Source organism: Oncorhynchus masou, chromosome 5 (assembly GCF_036934945.1).
Source record: "Oncorhynchus masou masou isolate Uvic2021 chromosome 5, UVic_Omas_1.1, whole genome shotgun sequence".
Taxonomy (NCBI): Eukaryota; Metazoa; Chordata; class Actinopteri; order Salmoniformes; family Salmonidae; genus Oncorhynchus; species Oncorhynchus masou.
This window is the reverse complement of record NC_088216.1, coordinates 92,719,341-92,736,437: the sequence shown is the minus strand read 5'-3', so window position 1 is coordinate 92,736,437 and position 17,097 is coordinate 92,719,341. Positions and strand designations below refer to the sequence as shown.

The following is a 17,097-nucleotide window of genomic DNA, read 5'->3' as shown; positions in this document are numbered from 1 at the left end:
ATACCATGTCTTGTTTTCAGGTGTTTTGACTGATTTCATGTCAACGCTAATATGGGAAAAATTTGCTTGCTAGCTAACCAAGAACTGTAAAAATGTATTTGAGAGACAAGTGCTCATTGTCCAAATGTATTTATGTTTTCAATAAACATTGGAGACCAAATATCGGTTACATATTGTCAACATTCTAAGCCAACCCCGTCTGTTTTGCATGTCTATAAAACCCTACAGAGGATGTCTCTTTCTGTTGTTACTATGTACAGAACATGGTAGTACTTGAGCTGGAGACTGTTATTTCCCTCACTAACTTTAAACATCAGCTATCTGAGCAGCGAACCGATCGCTGCAGCTGTACATAGTCCATCTGTAAATAGCCCACCCAATCTACCTACCTTATCCCCATACTGTTTTTATTTACTTTTCTGCTCTTTTGCACACCAGTATCTCTACCTGCACATCACCATCTGCTCATCTATCACAGTGTTAATCTGCTAAATTGTAATTACTTCGCTACTATGGCCTATTGATTGCCTTACCTCCTACCATTTGCACACACTGTATATAGACTTAATTTTTTTCTATTGTGTTATTGACTGTATGTTCGTTTATTCCATGTGTAACACTGTGTTGTTGTTTGTGTCGCACTGCTTTGCTTTATCTTAGCCAAGTCGCAGTTGTAAATGAGAACTTGTTCTCAACTAGCCTACCTGGTTAAATAAAAAAGTACTTGGTTTAATTTTCCATTCTGTTGCTTTTATTCTACATTATGGATATATAATTCTATATTATGGATTTGTATTTTTCTATATTATGGGCAAAATACATGTCAACAAAACATACAACACTTGGTCCTCGGTTGGTAGAACATGTTGCTTTTAACGCCAGGGTAGTGAGTTTGATTCCCAGGATCACCCATACCTAAAAATGCATGCGCTTAAGACTAAATTGCTTTGACTAAAAGCGTCTGCTAAATTACATATTATTAGCTCTAAAATATTGCCTTGTCTTCTGTTCTCCTGTTTGAAGGAAGAATGTGCTGGGGTCTAGGACTGGATTCAAACCTTAGCACTGAAAATCAGTGTAGTGTGGAGGAAATTTAAAGGTAATTTCCATTGAGCCGACTTAAGGCGGATATACGGTTTACATGTGTAGAACTTTCTCGCATGCTTGTTCGTGTGTGGAATCGTTTTTTGGAGCAGTGGACTCTGAATTGCGTTTCACCCAGACAGGAAGTCCACCTTGTGTAGTGCATATCCACTATATTCCCAAATTGGGGTGCCTGGTACCTGTCTTTTTTCACATTTTCAAACAGTTATATTTTCCAACGGGCCTATACATTTGGTTGAGTTTTTTTTCTCTCGCCTTAGTAGCCTCGTTTCACTGCCATTTAGTGTTCAGTGAAATAACACAATGTCAAATACAGGTAGCCTAGTCAAATAATTAACATCCAATCACATTAACCGTTACTTTCTCTCGGGAATTCTACAATGTATGTAGCCAAACGTAGCTGCTGCTCATGTTGGTATCATAGTGGAGTGGTAATGTGGTGCAAGCAGTCGCTCCCGCCGCCACTTGTGTCACTGCAGTATCCACCGAGAGGCTCTTGGGTACACTGCAGCATCCACCGAGAGGCTCTTGGGTACACTGCAGCATCCACCTAGAGGCTCTTGGGTACACTGCAGCATCCACCTAGAGGCTCTTGGGTACACTGCAGCATCCACCTAGAGGCTCTTGGGTACACTGCAGCATCCACCTAGAGGCTCTTGGGTACACTGCAGCATCCACCGAGAGGCTCTTGGGTAGACTGCAGCATAGACTGCAGCATCCACCGAGAGGCTCTTGGGTAGACTGCAGCATCCACCAGGTTCTTGGGTAGACTGCAGCATCCACCGAGAGGCTCTTGGGTAGACTGCAGCATCCACCGAGAGGTTCTTGGGTACATGTTACAGGAATTACGTCTGGCCTGTCTGGGTCTGGCCTGTCTGGGTGATGTTTTTTCTCGCCTGAATGTTCTGAATCTAGGACAAAATTGAGGCTATGATTAAAAAGTTCAAACTCTTCTCTGTCTGCATTGCAGGCAAGCTTCAAAGCCATACAACTCTCCTTCCGTGGCCTCCAATTGCTCTTAAATATAAGTAAAACTAAATGCATGCTCTTCAACCGATCGCTACCCGCACCTGCCCGCCCGTCCAGCATCACTACTCTGGATGGCTCCAACTTAGAATACGTGGACAACTACAAATACCTAGGTGTCTGATTAGACTGTAAACTCTCCTTCCAGACCCATATCAAATATCTCCAATCCAAAGTTAAATCTAGAATTGGCTTCCTATTTCGCAACAAAGCATCCTTCACTCATGCTGCCAAACATACCCTTGTAAAACTGACCATCCGACCAATCCTCGACTTCGGCGATGTCATTTACAAAATAGCCTCCAATACCCTACTCAACAAATTGGATGCAGTCTATCACAGTGCAATCCTTTTTGTCACCAAAGCCCCATATACAACCCACCACTGCGACCTGTACACTCTCGTTGGCTGGCCCTCGCTTCATACTCCTCGCCAAACCCACTGGCTCCATGTCATCTACAAGACTCTGCTAGGTAAAGTCCCCACTTATCTCAGCTCGCTGGTCACCATAGCAGCACCCATCTGTAGCACGCGCTCCAGCAGGTATATCTCTCTGGTCACCCACAAAACCTATTCTTTCTTTGGCCGCATCTCCTTCCAGTTCTCTGCTGCCAATGACTGGAACGAACTACAAAAATCTCTGAAACTGGAAACACGCATCCCCCTCACTAGCTTTAAGCACCAACTGTCAGAGCAGCTGCACCTGTACATAGCCCACCTATAATTTTGCCCAAACAAACTTTCCCTACTGTATTTATTTTGATCCTTTGCACCCCATTATTTTTATTTCTACTTTGCACATTTTTCCACTGCAAATCTACCATTCCAGTGTTTTACTTGCTATATTGTATTTACTTTGCCACCATTGCCTTTTTTTGCCTTTACCTCCCTTATCTCACCTCATTTGCTCTCATCATTTATACTGTATTATTGAATGTATGTTTGTTTTACTCCATGTGTAACTCTGTGTCGTTGTATGTGTCGAACTGCTTTGCTTTATCTTGGCCAGGTCGCAATTGTAAATGAGAACTTGTTCTCAACTTGCCTACCTGGTTAACTAAAGATTAAATAATAAATAAAAAAATAACAAGGACAACACACAGGTCTTTCCATCAGTGTGATTTTTTTATGTGCAAATGAACTCGAGCTTACGGACAATGTCATGTGATGTAGTGAAGCACCTGAGTGAGTTGGGTGCTCAGTTACGCAGGTACTTCCCCAAAACGGATGACACAAACAACTGGATTTGTTATCCCTTTCATGCCCTGCCTCCAGTCCACTTACCGATATCTGAACAAGAGAGCCTCATCGAAATTGCAACAAGTGGTTCTGTGAAAATTGTCGTAGCCTTAGCTGGACGCTGCTGCTGTTTCTAACTCCTGCTGCAGTGTCCAAAGGATCCTCAGCGGTCTTCCTCTTCCGGTAATTGTGGCTGGGTCGGGGAGATGGGTCAGAGGTTGATGGAGTTGCAGGGCAGGGAGCACGGGTTCGCCTGGACCGTGGGTTGGGTGTTGGTGAGAAGGGCCTGGGCTTTGGAGAGAGGCCGGGGAGGTGATGATCCAGGCTGGTGAGATGATGAACCAAGGGGCAATGAACCACCTGTAGATGGGCCCTCAGTGCTCTGCTCTGGGCTGTCCAAAACACACACACCCCACCCCTACAAGCAGATGGCCAAAACAATAGAATACATTGCAAGCAATCTTAAAACATCTCCATGGTCTACGTTGAGCTAAAATGTTTACCCAAAATAACTGATTTCATAAACATCTGCTAATCATAACACCACATTTTCCACTCAGAATTTCTTCTTTCCAGAAAAGTAGGTCTGCTGAACGTAAGACCACAAACACACACTGCAGCCCCACTCTTCTCCTTCACCCATTTCAGATTGAGAACACCCCGGCCCCAAATACAAATCTTTCTCAATATTTCTTTGATATCGGTGTTCAAATTTCATGTTCACCGGATGTGCTACCTGTCCCAGACCTGCTGTTTTCAACTCTCTAGAGACAGCAGGAGCGGTAGAGATACTCTCAATGATCACCTATGAAAAGCCAACTGACATTTATTCCAGAGGTGCTGACTTGTTGCACCCGACAACTACTGTGATTATTATTTGGCCCTGCTGGTCATCAATGAACATTAGAACATCTTGGCCATGTTCTAATCTCCACCCGGCACAGCCAGAATGTGACTGGCCACTCCTCATAACCTGGTTCCTCTCTAGGTTTCTTCCTAGGTTTTGGCCTTTCTAGGGAGTGTTTCCTAGCCACCGTGCTTCTACACCTGCATCGCTTGCTGTTTGGGATTTTAGGCTGGGTTTCTGTACAGCCCTTTGAGATATCAGCTGATGTAAGAAGGGCTATATAAATTGATTTGATGAGATCTGTGACATATCCCTCCAGCTGTTGTCTTTTGATGCTGCTTGTCAGAATATGCCCGCATCGAAGAGTTGTAAAGGTGTTCTCATGTCTCACCAGTTTGCACAGACGCACCTCAACTGGACAAACACATAATTGCAGGGAGCAAATCTCAAAATAAAACCACAAACAGGAAGATTCTGCTGCTTCTTTTTCAGTGGGTTTTATGGCGGGCTACACACACAAACCTGCTTTGCCGCCACCAACTGGACGGTTTGAAACCAAAAAATTGTCATTCAGGGAAGGTGGGGCACACCACATTATTAGCAAAATAATTAAAACTCCCACTTCCCTCTTTTAGTTCTTCATATCTCCCTTTTCGGGTTCCAGGACCTGACAGGGCGGTAACGGCTCCAGGACCTGAGAGGGTACCACCCATTTACAGTACCACCCTCTCAGGTCCTAGTAATGCACATAAGTTACAAATCACAACAAAAAAAAACACAATAGCACAATTGGTTTGGAGACCATGAAACAGCAGCTACCTCCTCCGGCACCATCTACTTATATAGTCATGCTATTCAATTGTTTTGTCTAATATACAAAATTGAAAAGTGGTCACATGAATAAACATTAACAGATGGTGACGCCGCAGAGTGAGAATAGATATTTTTATTCACAAATAAAAGTTGCAAGTTTTTATGTTACCAAAATAAGACATGGAGAGGAGTCAACTACACTGGGTTAGAAGTTAGCAGAGCTAAACTAATGACGTGTGGAGAGGAGTCAACTACACTGGGTTAGAAGTTAGCAGAGCTAAACTAATGACAGAGATTTGGAGAGGAGTCAACGACACTGGGTTAGAAGTTAGCAGTCATCTTGACGATGTCGTTGTTGCCCTCGACGACGTGGTTCTGTATGCGTTTATGGAAGTGATCCAGAGCTGCCAGCAGACGATCAAACAGGTCCTGGTGGCCATATAGAGAAATATGAAAAGGTGATTGGTTCAGTGTTCAAGGTTGATATTGCACCAGTGTACGTGGACTTAAAATTGTGTTGCAAAATGCATTGATATTCAGACCTGCCAACCTGTAACGTGTGTAGATATATATATTACACTGTTTAACTACATACCTCACACTATAGATATTATACATGTAAGGTGTGTAGATACACAGTACCTGCTGTCTCCTGACTGCGGGTGTTCCTCAGGTTGATCATCTAGACATTTATGTTGTGCCTGTGGTGTGTTACCTGTGCTTTCTCAGTCTCCTGACTGCAGGTGTCCCTCAGGTTGGTCATCTGACTGCGGAGGTGTTGAGAATCTCTGTCTCTCTCCTGGATCTGGTCCGCTATCTGCTCCCTCTTCTGGTGAACATTGTCACACTGACTATAGAGACACACATATTTAATTTAAGCATACTCCTCCCCTCTCCTCTTCCCCTCCCTTCCTTACTATTCTCTTCTCTTACCTACTTTTCTCCTCTCCTCTCCTCCCCCACTTCTCTTCTCCTCCCCTCCCTACTCTTCTCTTCTGTTCTCCTCCCCTCCCCCCTACTCTCCTCCCCTCCCCTCTCCTTCCTCCCCCCTCCCTACTCTTCTCTTCTCTCTTCTGTTCTCCTCCCCTCCCTACTCTTCTGTTCTCCTCCCCTCCCTACTCTTCTCTTCTCCTCCCCTCCCTACTCTTCTGTTCTCCTCCCATCACTACTCTTCTCCTCTCCTCCCCTCTCTTCTCATCTCCTCCCCTCCCAACTCTTCTCATCTCCTCCCCTCCCAACTCTTCTCCTCCCCCCCCCTACTCTTCTCTTCTCCTCCCCTCCCTACTCTTCCCTCCCCCCTTCTCCTCCCCACTCTTCTCCACTTCTCCCCCTCATCTACTCTTCTCCCCCCCTCATCTACTCTTCTCCTCTCCACACTTCTCCTCTCCTCCCCACACTTCTCTTCTCCTCCCCACACTTCTCTTCTCCTCCCCTCCCTTCTCTACTCTTCTCTCCTCCCCTCCCTACTCTTCTCTCCTCCCTACTCTTCTCCTCTCCTCCCCCCACACTTCTCCTCCCCTCTACTCGTCTCCTCCCCCCTCCCTCCTCTTCTCTTCTGTTCTCCTCTCCACCCTTCTCCTCCCTACTATTCTCCTCTCCTCCCCTTCCAACTCTTCTCCCCCCCACACTTCTCCTCCCCTCCATACTCTTCTCTTCTGTTCTCCTCTCCTCCCCTCCCTACTCTTCTCCTCCCTCCCTACTCCTCCCTTCCCCTCTCCTCTCCTCCCCCTTCTCCCCCCTCCCAACTCTTCTCCTCCCCTCCCAACTCCTCTTCTCTCCCCCTCCCCTTCCTACTATTCTCTCTTCCCCCCCCTCCCTACTCCTCCCCTCCCCTCCCTACTCTTCCCCTCCCCTCCCTACTCTTCCCCTCCCCTCCCTACTTCTCCTCCCCTCCCCACTCTTCTCCTCCCCTCCCAACTCATCTCCTTCCAACTCTTCTCCCCCCCTCCCTTCTCTACTCTTCCCCTCTCCTCCCTATGCCTCTACTCCCTCCCTTCTCTACTCTTCCCCTCTCCTCCCTATGCCTCTACTCCCCTCCCCCTACACTTCCCTCCCCCTCCCTACTCTTCTCCTCCCCTCCCCCTACTCTTCTCCTCCCCTCCCCCTACTCTTCTCTTCCTCTCCTCCCTACTCTTCTCCTACCCTCCCCCTACTTTCCTCTCGTCCACTCCCCTCCCCCCACTCTTCCCTCCCCCTCCCCACTCTTCTCTCCCCCTACTCTTCTCTTCCTCTCCTCCCTACTCTTCTCCTACCCTCCCCCTACTCCTTCGTCCACTCCCCTCCCCCACTCTTCTCTCCTCCTCTTCTCCCCCCTCCCTACTCTTCCCTCCCCCCCCCTCCCTTCTCTCTCCCTCCTCCTACCCCTCCCTACTCTTCCCTCCCCCTCCCCTCCCTACTCTTCCCTCCCCCTCCCCCTCCCCTCTCCCCCCTCCCTACTCTTCCCCCTCCCTCCTCCCTACTCTTCCCTCCCCCTCCCTACTCTTCCCCCCTCCCCCTCCCCCTCCGCTCCTCCTCCCTACTCTTCTCCTCCCCTCATCTACTCTTCTCCTCCCCTCATCTACTCTTCTCCTCCCCACACTTCTCCTCCACTCCCTACTCTTCTCTTGTTCTCCTCTCCTCCCCTCCCTACTCTTCTCCTCGCCTCCCTACTCTTCTCCTCGCCTCCCTACTCTTCCCCTCCCCTCCCTACTCTTCTCCTCCCCTCCCCTCCCTACTCTTCTCCTCCCCTCCCCTCCCTACTCTTCTCCTCCCTACTCTTTTCTTCTCCTCTCCTCTCCTCCTCCTCCCTACTCTTCTCTTCTCCTCTCCTCCCCTTCTCTTCTCTTCTCCTCTCCTGCCCTTCTCTTCTCCTCTCCTGCCCTTCTCTTCTCCTCTCCTGCCCTTCTCTTCTCCTCTCCTCCCCACTCTTCTCATCTCCTCCCAACTCTTCTCATCTCCTCCCAACCCTTCTCATCTCCTCCCAACTCTTTTCCTCCCCTCCCCTCCCAACTCTTCTCCTCCCCTCCCTACTCTTCCCCTCCCCTCCCCTTCCTACTCTTCTCCTCCCTACTCTTCTCCTCTCCTCCCCTTCTCTTCTCCTCTCCTCCCCGCTCTTCTCATCTCCTCCCAACTCTTCTCTCCCCCCACACTTCTCCTCCCCTCCCTACTCTTCTCCTCCCCTCCCTACTCTACTCTACTCCTCTCCTCCCGTCCCTATGCCTCCCCTCCCCTCTCCCTACTCTCCTCTCCCCCTCCCTACTCTCTCTCCCCCTACTCTTCTCCTCCCCCCCCTCCCTACTCTTCTCCGCTTCTCCTCCCCTCCCCCTACTCTTCTCTTCCCCTCCCCCTACTCTTCTCTTCTCCTCTCCTCCCTACTCTTCTCCTACCCTCCCCCTACTCTTCTCTTCTCTTCTCCTCCCATCCCAACTCTTCTCTTCTCCTCCCAACTCTTCTCCTCTCCTCCCAACTCTTCTCATCTCCTCCCCTCCCAACTCTTCTCTTCCCCTCTCAACTCTTGTCCTCCCCTCCCCTCCCCCTACTCTTCTCTTCTCCTCCCCCTACTCTTCTCTTCTCCTACCCCTCCCTACTCTTCCCTACCCCTCCCTACTCTTCCCTACCCCTCCCTACTCTTCCCTACCCCTCCCTACTCTTCCCTACCCCTCCCTACTCTTCCCCCGCTTCTCCTCCCCTCCCCCTACTCTTCCCTCCCCCTTCCTCCTCCCCTCCCCATCTACTCTTCCCTCCCCATCCTCCCTCCCATCAACTCTTCTTCCCCTCATCAACTTCTCCTCCCCTCATCAACTCTTCTCCTCCCCTCATCAACTCTTCTCCTCCCCTCATCAACTCTTCTACTCTTCTCCTCCCCTACTCGTTCCCCTCTCCTACCCCAGTACATCCTCAATGTATTGATCCTTAATCTCCTTCTTCTTCTGTCGTCGTATATGTTGTTTGGACTCCTTGTCCATCTTCATCCCTAAAGATCTCTTCAGCTGGCCCTCCTCCACACCATGGTTCTTCAGTTCCTTCTGCTGTGCCTCATACATACACACCAGAGCCTGGACCTACACACACCCACACACACACCTTAGCCTATTGCACCTCAGACGGAAAAAGCATTACATTTGAGGTCCAAGTTAAATAACATTTACTCAATGCTTCATGTAAGCTCTTTTATTTGTGCACCCAGTAGGACAGTAACACAGTAGGACAGTAACACAGTTGGACAGTAACACAGTTGGACAGTAACACAGTGGGACAGTAACACAGTGGGACAGTAACACAGTGGGACAGTAACACAGTGGGACAGTAACACAGTGGGACAGTAACACAGTACACAGCGGTACTGGTGCTGTTGGGTCTAACAACAGTACTAACCTATTCCTGGTGCTGTTGGGTCTAACAACAACAACAACAACCTCTTCCTGGTGCTGTTGGGTCTAACAACAACAACAGTACTAACCTCTTCCTGGTGCTGTTGGGTCTAACAACAACAACAGTACTAACCTCTTCCTGGTGCTGTTGGGTCTAACAACAACAACAGTACTAACCTCTTCCTGGTGCTGTTGGGTCTAACAACAACAACAGTACTAACCTCTTCCTGGTGCTGTTGGGTCTAACAACAACAACAGTACTAACCTATTCCTGGTGCTGTTGGGTCTAACAACAGTACTAACCTATTCCTGGTGCTGTTGGGTCTAACAACAACAACACTAACCTCTTCCTGGTGCTGTTGGGTCTAACAACAACAACAGTACTAACCTCTTCCTGGTGCTGCTATTGGGTCTAACAACAACAACAGTACTAACCTCTTCCTGGTGCTGTTGGGTCTAACAACAACAACAGTACTAACCTCTTCCTGGTGCTGTTGGGTCTAACAACAACAACAGTACTAACCTATTCCTGGTGCTGTTGGGTCTAACAACAGTACTAACCTATTCCTGGTGCTGTTGGGTCTAACAACAGTACTAACCTATTCCTGGTGCTGTTGGGTCTAACAACAACAACAACAACACTAACCTCTTCCTGGTGCTGTTGGGTCTAACAACAACACTAACCTCTTCCTGGTGCTGTTGGGTCTAACAACAACAACAGTACTAACCTATTCCTGGTGCTGTTGGGTCTAACAACAACAACAGTACTAACCTATTCCTGGTGCTGTTGGGTCTAACAACAACAACAACAACACTAACCTCTTCCTGGTGCTGTTGGGTCTAACAACAACAACAGTACTAACCTCTTCCTGGTGCTGTTGGGTCTAACAACAACAACAGTACTAACCTCTTCCTGGTGCTGTTGGGTCTAACAACAGTACTAACCTATTCCTGGTGCTGTTGGGTCTAACCTCTTCCTGGTGCTGTTGGGTCTAACAACAACAACAACACTAACCTCTTCCTGGTGCTGTTGGGTCTAACAACAACAACAGTACTAACCTCTTCCTGGTGCTGTTGGGTCTAACAACAACAACAGTACTAACCTCTTCCTGGTGCTGTTGGGTCTTGTTCATGGAGCTCTGGAGGTCCTGCAGTAGTTTAAATATCAGCTGGATGTCAGCCTCGCTGTGAGTCACACCCTGGACATTACTCTGCAGCCCTACCAGACGCTCGTCTGCTGTCTCGATGGCCAGCTTGATGTTCTTCACGTTTTCCTTCATCTTCTCCATCTGAATCTTCATCTCTTCAGGAGACTCAACGATCTGAGACTTTAGCTTACCAATGTTCTCCTTTAGAGTGGCCACGTCAACCTTCAACTGGGTCTGACAGACACACACATTTTAGTCGTAGGATAATCATTTTAACATTTCAAAGCATTCTTCAGCTTGATCATAACGTACCAATTTTTGGGACTTCTCTGCCATCTCCGTTTTCCACTCTGCAATATTCTCATTGATAGCATTCTGAAACGAAACAAAGGTTTCTTATTGAACACGTCCACATAGTCCCTCCCCAGTTGTCGTTTGTTCTGTATGCTACCTAAAGAATATGACCTGGTGGAGTACTGTACAGTACCTACCACTTCCTGGTATTGGTGCATGGTGTTGGTCTGCAGGTCAGACAGAGCAGAGTCCAATTCCCTCGCTTCAGCCTGCTGCTCTGGGGGGATGGTACTGGAGAGAGGAGTCAGAAGTACAACAGATCGTTTCATCTTCCAGGGCTGCATCTCAACAGTCTTGTGGCATCCTCTCCTTCACTCGTTCAACACTTACGTCAGCTTGTCCATTTTCTTCTGAGCGTCTTTAGTTCCTCGTGAGTAAGCCTGAAGCTTGTCCATGTCTTCTCTCTGAAACAACGAGAACACACTACTGTTACCATACCCTTCACAATACCATACCTTGCACATTACAGTACCCTACCGTACCCTGACTTCACACAACCTTACCATACCCTACAGTACCATTCACACTACGCTACCATACCCTTCACACTACGCTACCGTGCCATATACCACCCTAACCTACTGTACCAGAGGTCAGCCGATTAATTAGGGCTGATTTCATAACAATTCGTAATCAGCCTTTTTGGACACCGGTTATGGCCAATTACATTGCAATCCACGAGGAGACTGTGTGGCAGGTTGACCACCTGTTACGCGAGTGCAGCGTCAAAAGGACCTTGTGGCTGCAATGAGTCAAGTTAAGTTGCTAGCTCGCATTAAACTTATCTTATAAAAAAAACAATCAATCTTCACATAACTACACATGGTTGATGATATTACTAGGTTAACGAGATTGTCCTGCGTTGCATATAACCAAACCAATAGCCAAACGAGTGATGATTTAACAAAAGCACATTCGCGAAAAAAGCACAATCGTTGCACAAATGTAACCATAAACATCAATGCATTATTATTGTATTCAATGGCGCCAACTAAACAGCGTTTTTGGGATATAAAGAAGGACTTTATCAAACAAAACAACCATTCATTGTGTAGCTGGGACCCCTGGGATTGCAAACAGAGGATGCTCTTCAAAAGTAAGTGATTCATTTTATCGCTATTTGGTGTCGCCTGTGCTCGTTTGAAAAGAATGTTGTTGTGGGGCACTGTCCTCAGACAATCGAATGCTATGCTTTCGCCATGAAGCCTTTTTGAAATCTGACAAGGCAGTTCGATTACCAATATTTCACTGAAAGAATAAGCATTTTTCCCCCAAAATGTTAGCTTCCGGATTTGTCCATATTAATGACCAATGGCTCGTATTTCTGTGTGATTATTATATTATAATTAAGTCTATGATTTAATATTTGATAGAGCGGTCTGACTGAGCGGTGGAAGGCAGCAGCAGGCTCGTAAGCATTCATTCAAACAGCAGCTCTTAGCAATGCTTGAAGCACAGCGCTGTGTATGACTTCAAGCCTATGAACTCCCAAGATTAGGCTGGAAATACAAAAGTGCCTATAAGAACATCTAGTAGTCAAAAGGTATATGATATACAAATGGTATAGAGAGAAATAGTTATCGCGTCATAAGTGCTATCATAACTACAACCTAAAAATTCTTAACTGGGAATATTGAAGTCTCATGTTAAAAGGAACCACCAGCTTTCATATGTTCTCAAGTTCTGAGCAAGGAACTTAAACATTAGCTTTTTACATGGCACATATTGCACTTTTACTTTCTTCTCCAACACTGTGTTTTTGCATTATTTAAACCAAATTGAACATGTTTAAATATTTGTTTATGTATTAAGTTAAAATAAGTGTTCATTGTTAATTCAATATTGTCATTATTACACACACACACAATATATATATTATATATATATATATTATATAATATATATACATACATACATACATACACACACGTATATATACACACATATTGGGCCGCCAATATGTATATATACGTATATGTATATATACACGTATACATATATATACATATACGTATATACATATGTATATATACATATGTCTATATACATATATACACATATACATAAGTATATATACACATATACATATACACATATGTATATATACACATATGTATATATACATACATATACACATATGTATATATACATATACACATATATACAGTGCCTTGCGAAAGTATTCGGCCCCCTTGAACTTTGCGACCTTTTGCCACATTTCAGGCTTCAAACATAAAGATATAAACCTGTATTTTTTTGTGAAGAATCAACAACAAGTGGGACACAATCATTAAGTGGAACGACATTTATTGGATATTTCAAACTTTTTTAACAAATCAAAAACTGAAAAATTGGGCGTGCAAAATTATTCAGCCCCTTTACTTTCAGTGTGCTCCTTGGGATATATATATATATATATACACACACACATATGTGTATATACACACATATGTGTATATATGGCTAACGAGACGTGGTGTGATCACAGAAACATACAGGAACTCAAATCCTTCTGTTCACCGGATTTAGAATTCCTTACAATCAAATGCAGACCGCATTATCTACCAAGAGAATTCTCTTCGATTATAATCACAGCCGTATATATTCCCCCCCCAAGCAGACACATCGATGGCTCTGAACGAACTTTATTTAACTCTTTGCAAACTGGAATCCACACATCCTGAGGCTGCATTCATTGTTGCTGGGGATTTTAACAAGGCTAATCTGAAAACAAGACTCCCTAAATTGTATCAGCATATCGATTGCGCTACCAGGGGCGGAAAAACCTTGGATCACTGTTACTCTAACTTCCGCGACGCATATAAGGCCCTGCCCCGCCCTCCTTTCGGAAAAGCTGACCACGACTCCATTTTGCTGATCCCTGCCTACAGACAGAAACTAAAACAAGATGCTCCCAAGCTGAGGGGTCTGTCCAACGCTGGTCCGACCAAGCTGATTCCACACTCCAAGACTGCTTCCATCACGTGGACTGGGACATGTTTCGTGTTGCGTCAGACAACAACATTGACGAATACGCTGATTCGGTGTGCGTTGAAGATGTCGTTCCCATAGCAACGATTAAAACATTCCCTAACCAGAAACCGTGGATTGATGGCAGCATTCGCGTGAACCTGAAAGCACAAACCACTGCTTTTAATCAGGGCAAGGTGACTGGTAACATGACCGAATACAAACAGTGCAGCTATTCCCTCCGCAAGGCTATCAAACAAGCTAAGCGTCAGTATAGAGACAAAGTAGAATCTCAATTCAACGGCTCAGACACAAGAGGTATGTGGCAGGGTCTACAGTCAATCACGGACTACAAGAAGAAAACCAGCCCAGTCACGGACCAGGATGTCTTGCACCCAGGCAGACTGAATAACTTTTTTGCCCGCTTTGAGGACAATACAGTGCCACTGACACGGCCTGCAACGAAAACACGCGGTCTCTCCTTCACTGCAGCCGAGGTGAGTAAAACATTTAAACGTGTTAACCCTCGCAAGGCTGCAGGAACAGACGTTATCCCCAGCCGCGCCCTCAGAGCATTCGCAGACCAGCTGGCTGGTGTGTTTACGGACATATTATATCAATCCCTATACAGGTCTGCTGTTCCCACATGCTTCAAGAGGGCCACCATTGTTCCTGTTCCCAAGAAAGCTAAGGTAACTGAGCTAAACAACTACCGCCCCGAAGCACTCACTTCCGTCATCATGAAGTGCTTTGAGAGACTAGTCAAGGACCATATCACCTCCACCCTACCTGACACCCTAGACCCACTCCAATTTGCTTACCGCCCAAATAGGTCCACAGACGATGCAATCTCAACCAAACTGCACACTGCCCTAACCCACCTGGACAAGCGGAATACCTATGTGAGAATGCTGTTCATCGACTACAGCTCGGCATTTAACACCATAGTACCCTCCAAGCTCGTCATCAAGCTCGAGACCCTGGGTCTCGACCCCGCCCTGTGCAACTGAGTACTGGACTTCCTGACGGGCCGCCCCCAGGTGGTGAGGGTAGGCAACAACATCTCCACCCCGCTGATCCTCAACACTGGGGCCCCACAAGTGTGCGTTCTGAGCCCTCTCCTGTAATCCCTGTTCACCCACGACTGTGCGGCCACGCACGCCTCCAACTCAATCATCAAGTTTGCGGATGACACAACAGTGGTAGGCTTGATTACCAACAACAACGAGATGGCCTACAGGGAGGAGGTGAGGGCCCTCGGAGTGTGGTGTCAGGAAAATAACCTCACACTCAACGTCAACAAAACTAAGGAGATGATTGTGGACTTCAGGAAACAGCAGAGGGAACACCCCCCTATCCACATCGATGGAACAGTAGTGGAGAGGGTAGTAAGTTTTAAGTTCCTCGGCGTACACATCACAAACTGAATTGGTCCACTCACACAGACAGCATCGTGAAGAAGGCGCAGCAGCGCCTCTTCAACCTCAGGAGGCTGAAGAAATTTGGCTTGTCACCAAAAGCACTCACAAACTTCTACAGATGCACAATCGAGAGCATCCTGGCGGGCTTTAATAATGGGAATTGATGGGAAATGATGTAAAATATATCACTAGCCACTTTAAACAATGCTACCTAATATAATGTTTACATACCCTACATTATTCATCTCATATGCATACGTATATACTGTACTCTATATCATCTACTGCATCTTTATGTAATACATGTATCACTAGCCACTTTAACTATGCCACTTTGTTTACATACTCATCTCATATGTATATACTGTACTCATTACCATCTACTGTATCTAGCCTACGCTGCTCTGTACCATCACTCATTCATATATCTTTATGTACATATTCTTTATCCCCTTACACTGTGTATAAGACAGTAGTTTTGGAATTGTTAGTTAGATTACTTGTTGGTTATTACTGCATTGTCGGAACTAGAAGCACAAGCATTTCGCTACACTCGCATTATCATCGTATATACATATATACATGTACGTATATACATACATACATATATACGTATACACATACATATATACGTATACATTCATATATATATATACATACATATATATACACACATGCATATACACACATGCATATACACACATACATATACACACATACATATACACACATACACACACACACATATATACACACACACACACACATACATACATACACACACACACATACATACACATATATATATATATATATATATATATATATATATATATATATATACACACACATACATATATATACATACATACACACATACATACATATATACATACATATATACACATACATACATATATTTATATATACATACATACATACATACATACATATATACATACATATACATACATACATATATATATACATATACACATATATACATACATACACACACACACACACACACACACACACACACATACATACATACATATACATACATATACATACACATACATACACATACATACATACATACATACATACACACGTCCCAGTGGTAATTGAGCAGTAGGGGAGAATGTGTCCCAGTTGTCACTGAGCAGTAGGGGCTAATGTGTGTGTCCCAGTTGTAACTGAGCAGTAGGGGATAATGTGTCCCAGTTGTAACTGAGCAGTAGGAGATCATGTGTCCCGGCTGTAACTGAGCAGTAGGGGCTAATGTGTCCCAGTGGTAACTGAGCAGTAGGGGCTAATGTGTCCCAGTTGTCACTGAGCAGTCGGGGCTAATGTGTCCCGGTTGTAACTGAGCAGTAGGGGATAATTTGTCCCGGTTGTAACTGAGTAGTAGGGGATAATGTGTCCCGGCTGTAACTGAGCAGTAGGGGCTAATGTGTCCCAGTTGTCACTGAGCAGTAGGGGATAATGTGTCCCAGTTGTCACTGAGCAGTAGGGGATCATTTGTCCCAGTTGTAACTGAGCAGTAGGGGATAATGTGTCCCGGTTGTAACTGAGCAGTAGGGGATAATGTATCTCAGTCAGACTTACAAATCTCTCCTGGTGTCCCATAGTCATATCAAGCCTCTGCTTCCTGAAGTGAAGGTAGTTCATGATGCCACTCAGGATGGTCACCGTCCTTTTCACCTCTGTAAAGGAAGGACAGACAGGGAGATTATCTAAAGGTGGTGGGCGTGGATAGGAATTTAACATATCAGCTAACCACGTGATATGAATTAGCAATCTGGTGTCTAACTGCACAGTCG

The 17,097-nt window shown here is 45.7% G+C and overlaps 1 protein-coding gene across 2 annotated transcripts in view; it reads right to left on the bottom strand.

Moving 5' to 3' along the window:
* Window positions 1-5,142: 5,142 nt before the first annotated feature.
* nuf2 (UF2 component of NDC80 kinetochore complex) overlaps window positions 5,143-17,097 on the bottom strand; it is a 32,805-nt gene continuing 20,850 nt past the window's right edge. For both annotated transcript variants that reach the window (XM_064967083.1, XM_064967084.1), the window contains 8 exons: window positions 16,883-16,980; window positions 11,211-11,284; window positions 11,018-11,111; window positions 10,839-10,901; window positions 10,482-10,760; window positions 8,894-9,069; window positions 5,745-5,880; window positions 5,143-5,458 (listed from right to left, as the gene is read on the bottom strand). In XM_064967083.1, the coding sequence (XP_064823155.1) occupies window positions 5,351-5,458; window positions 5,745-5,880; window positions 8,894-9,069; window positions 10,482-10,760; window positions 10,839-10,901; window positions 11,018-11,111; window positions 11,211-11,284; window positions 16,883-16,980 (1,028 nt within the window). In that variant the 3' untranslated portion in view covers window positions 5,143-5,350. The remainder of the gene's footprint in view (window positions 5,459-5,744; window positions 5,881-8,893; window positions 9,070-10,481; window positions 10,761-10,838; window positions 10,902-11,017; window positions 11,112-11,210; window positions 11,285-16,882; window positions 16,981-17,097) is intronic.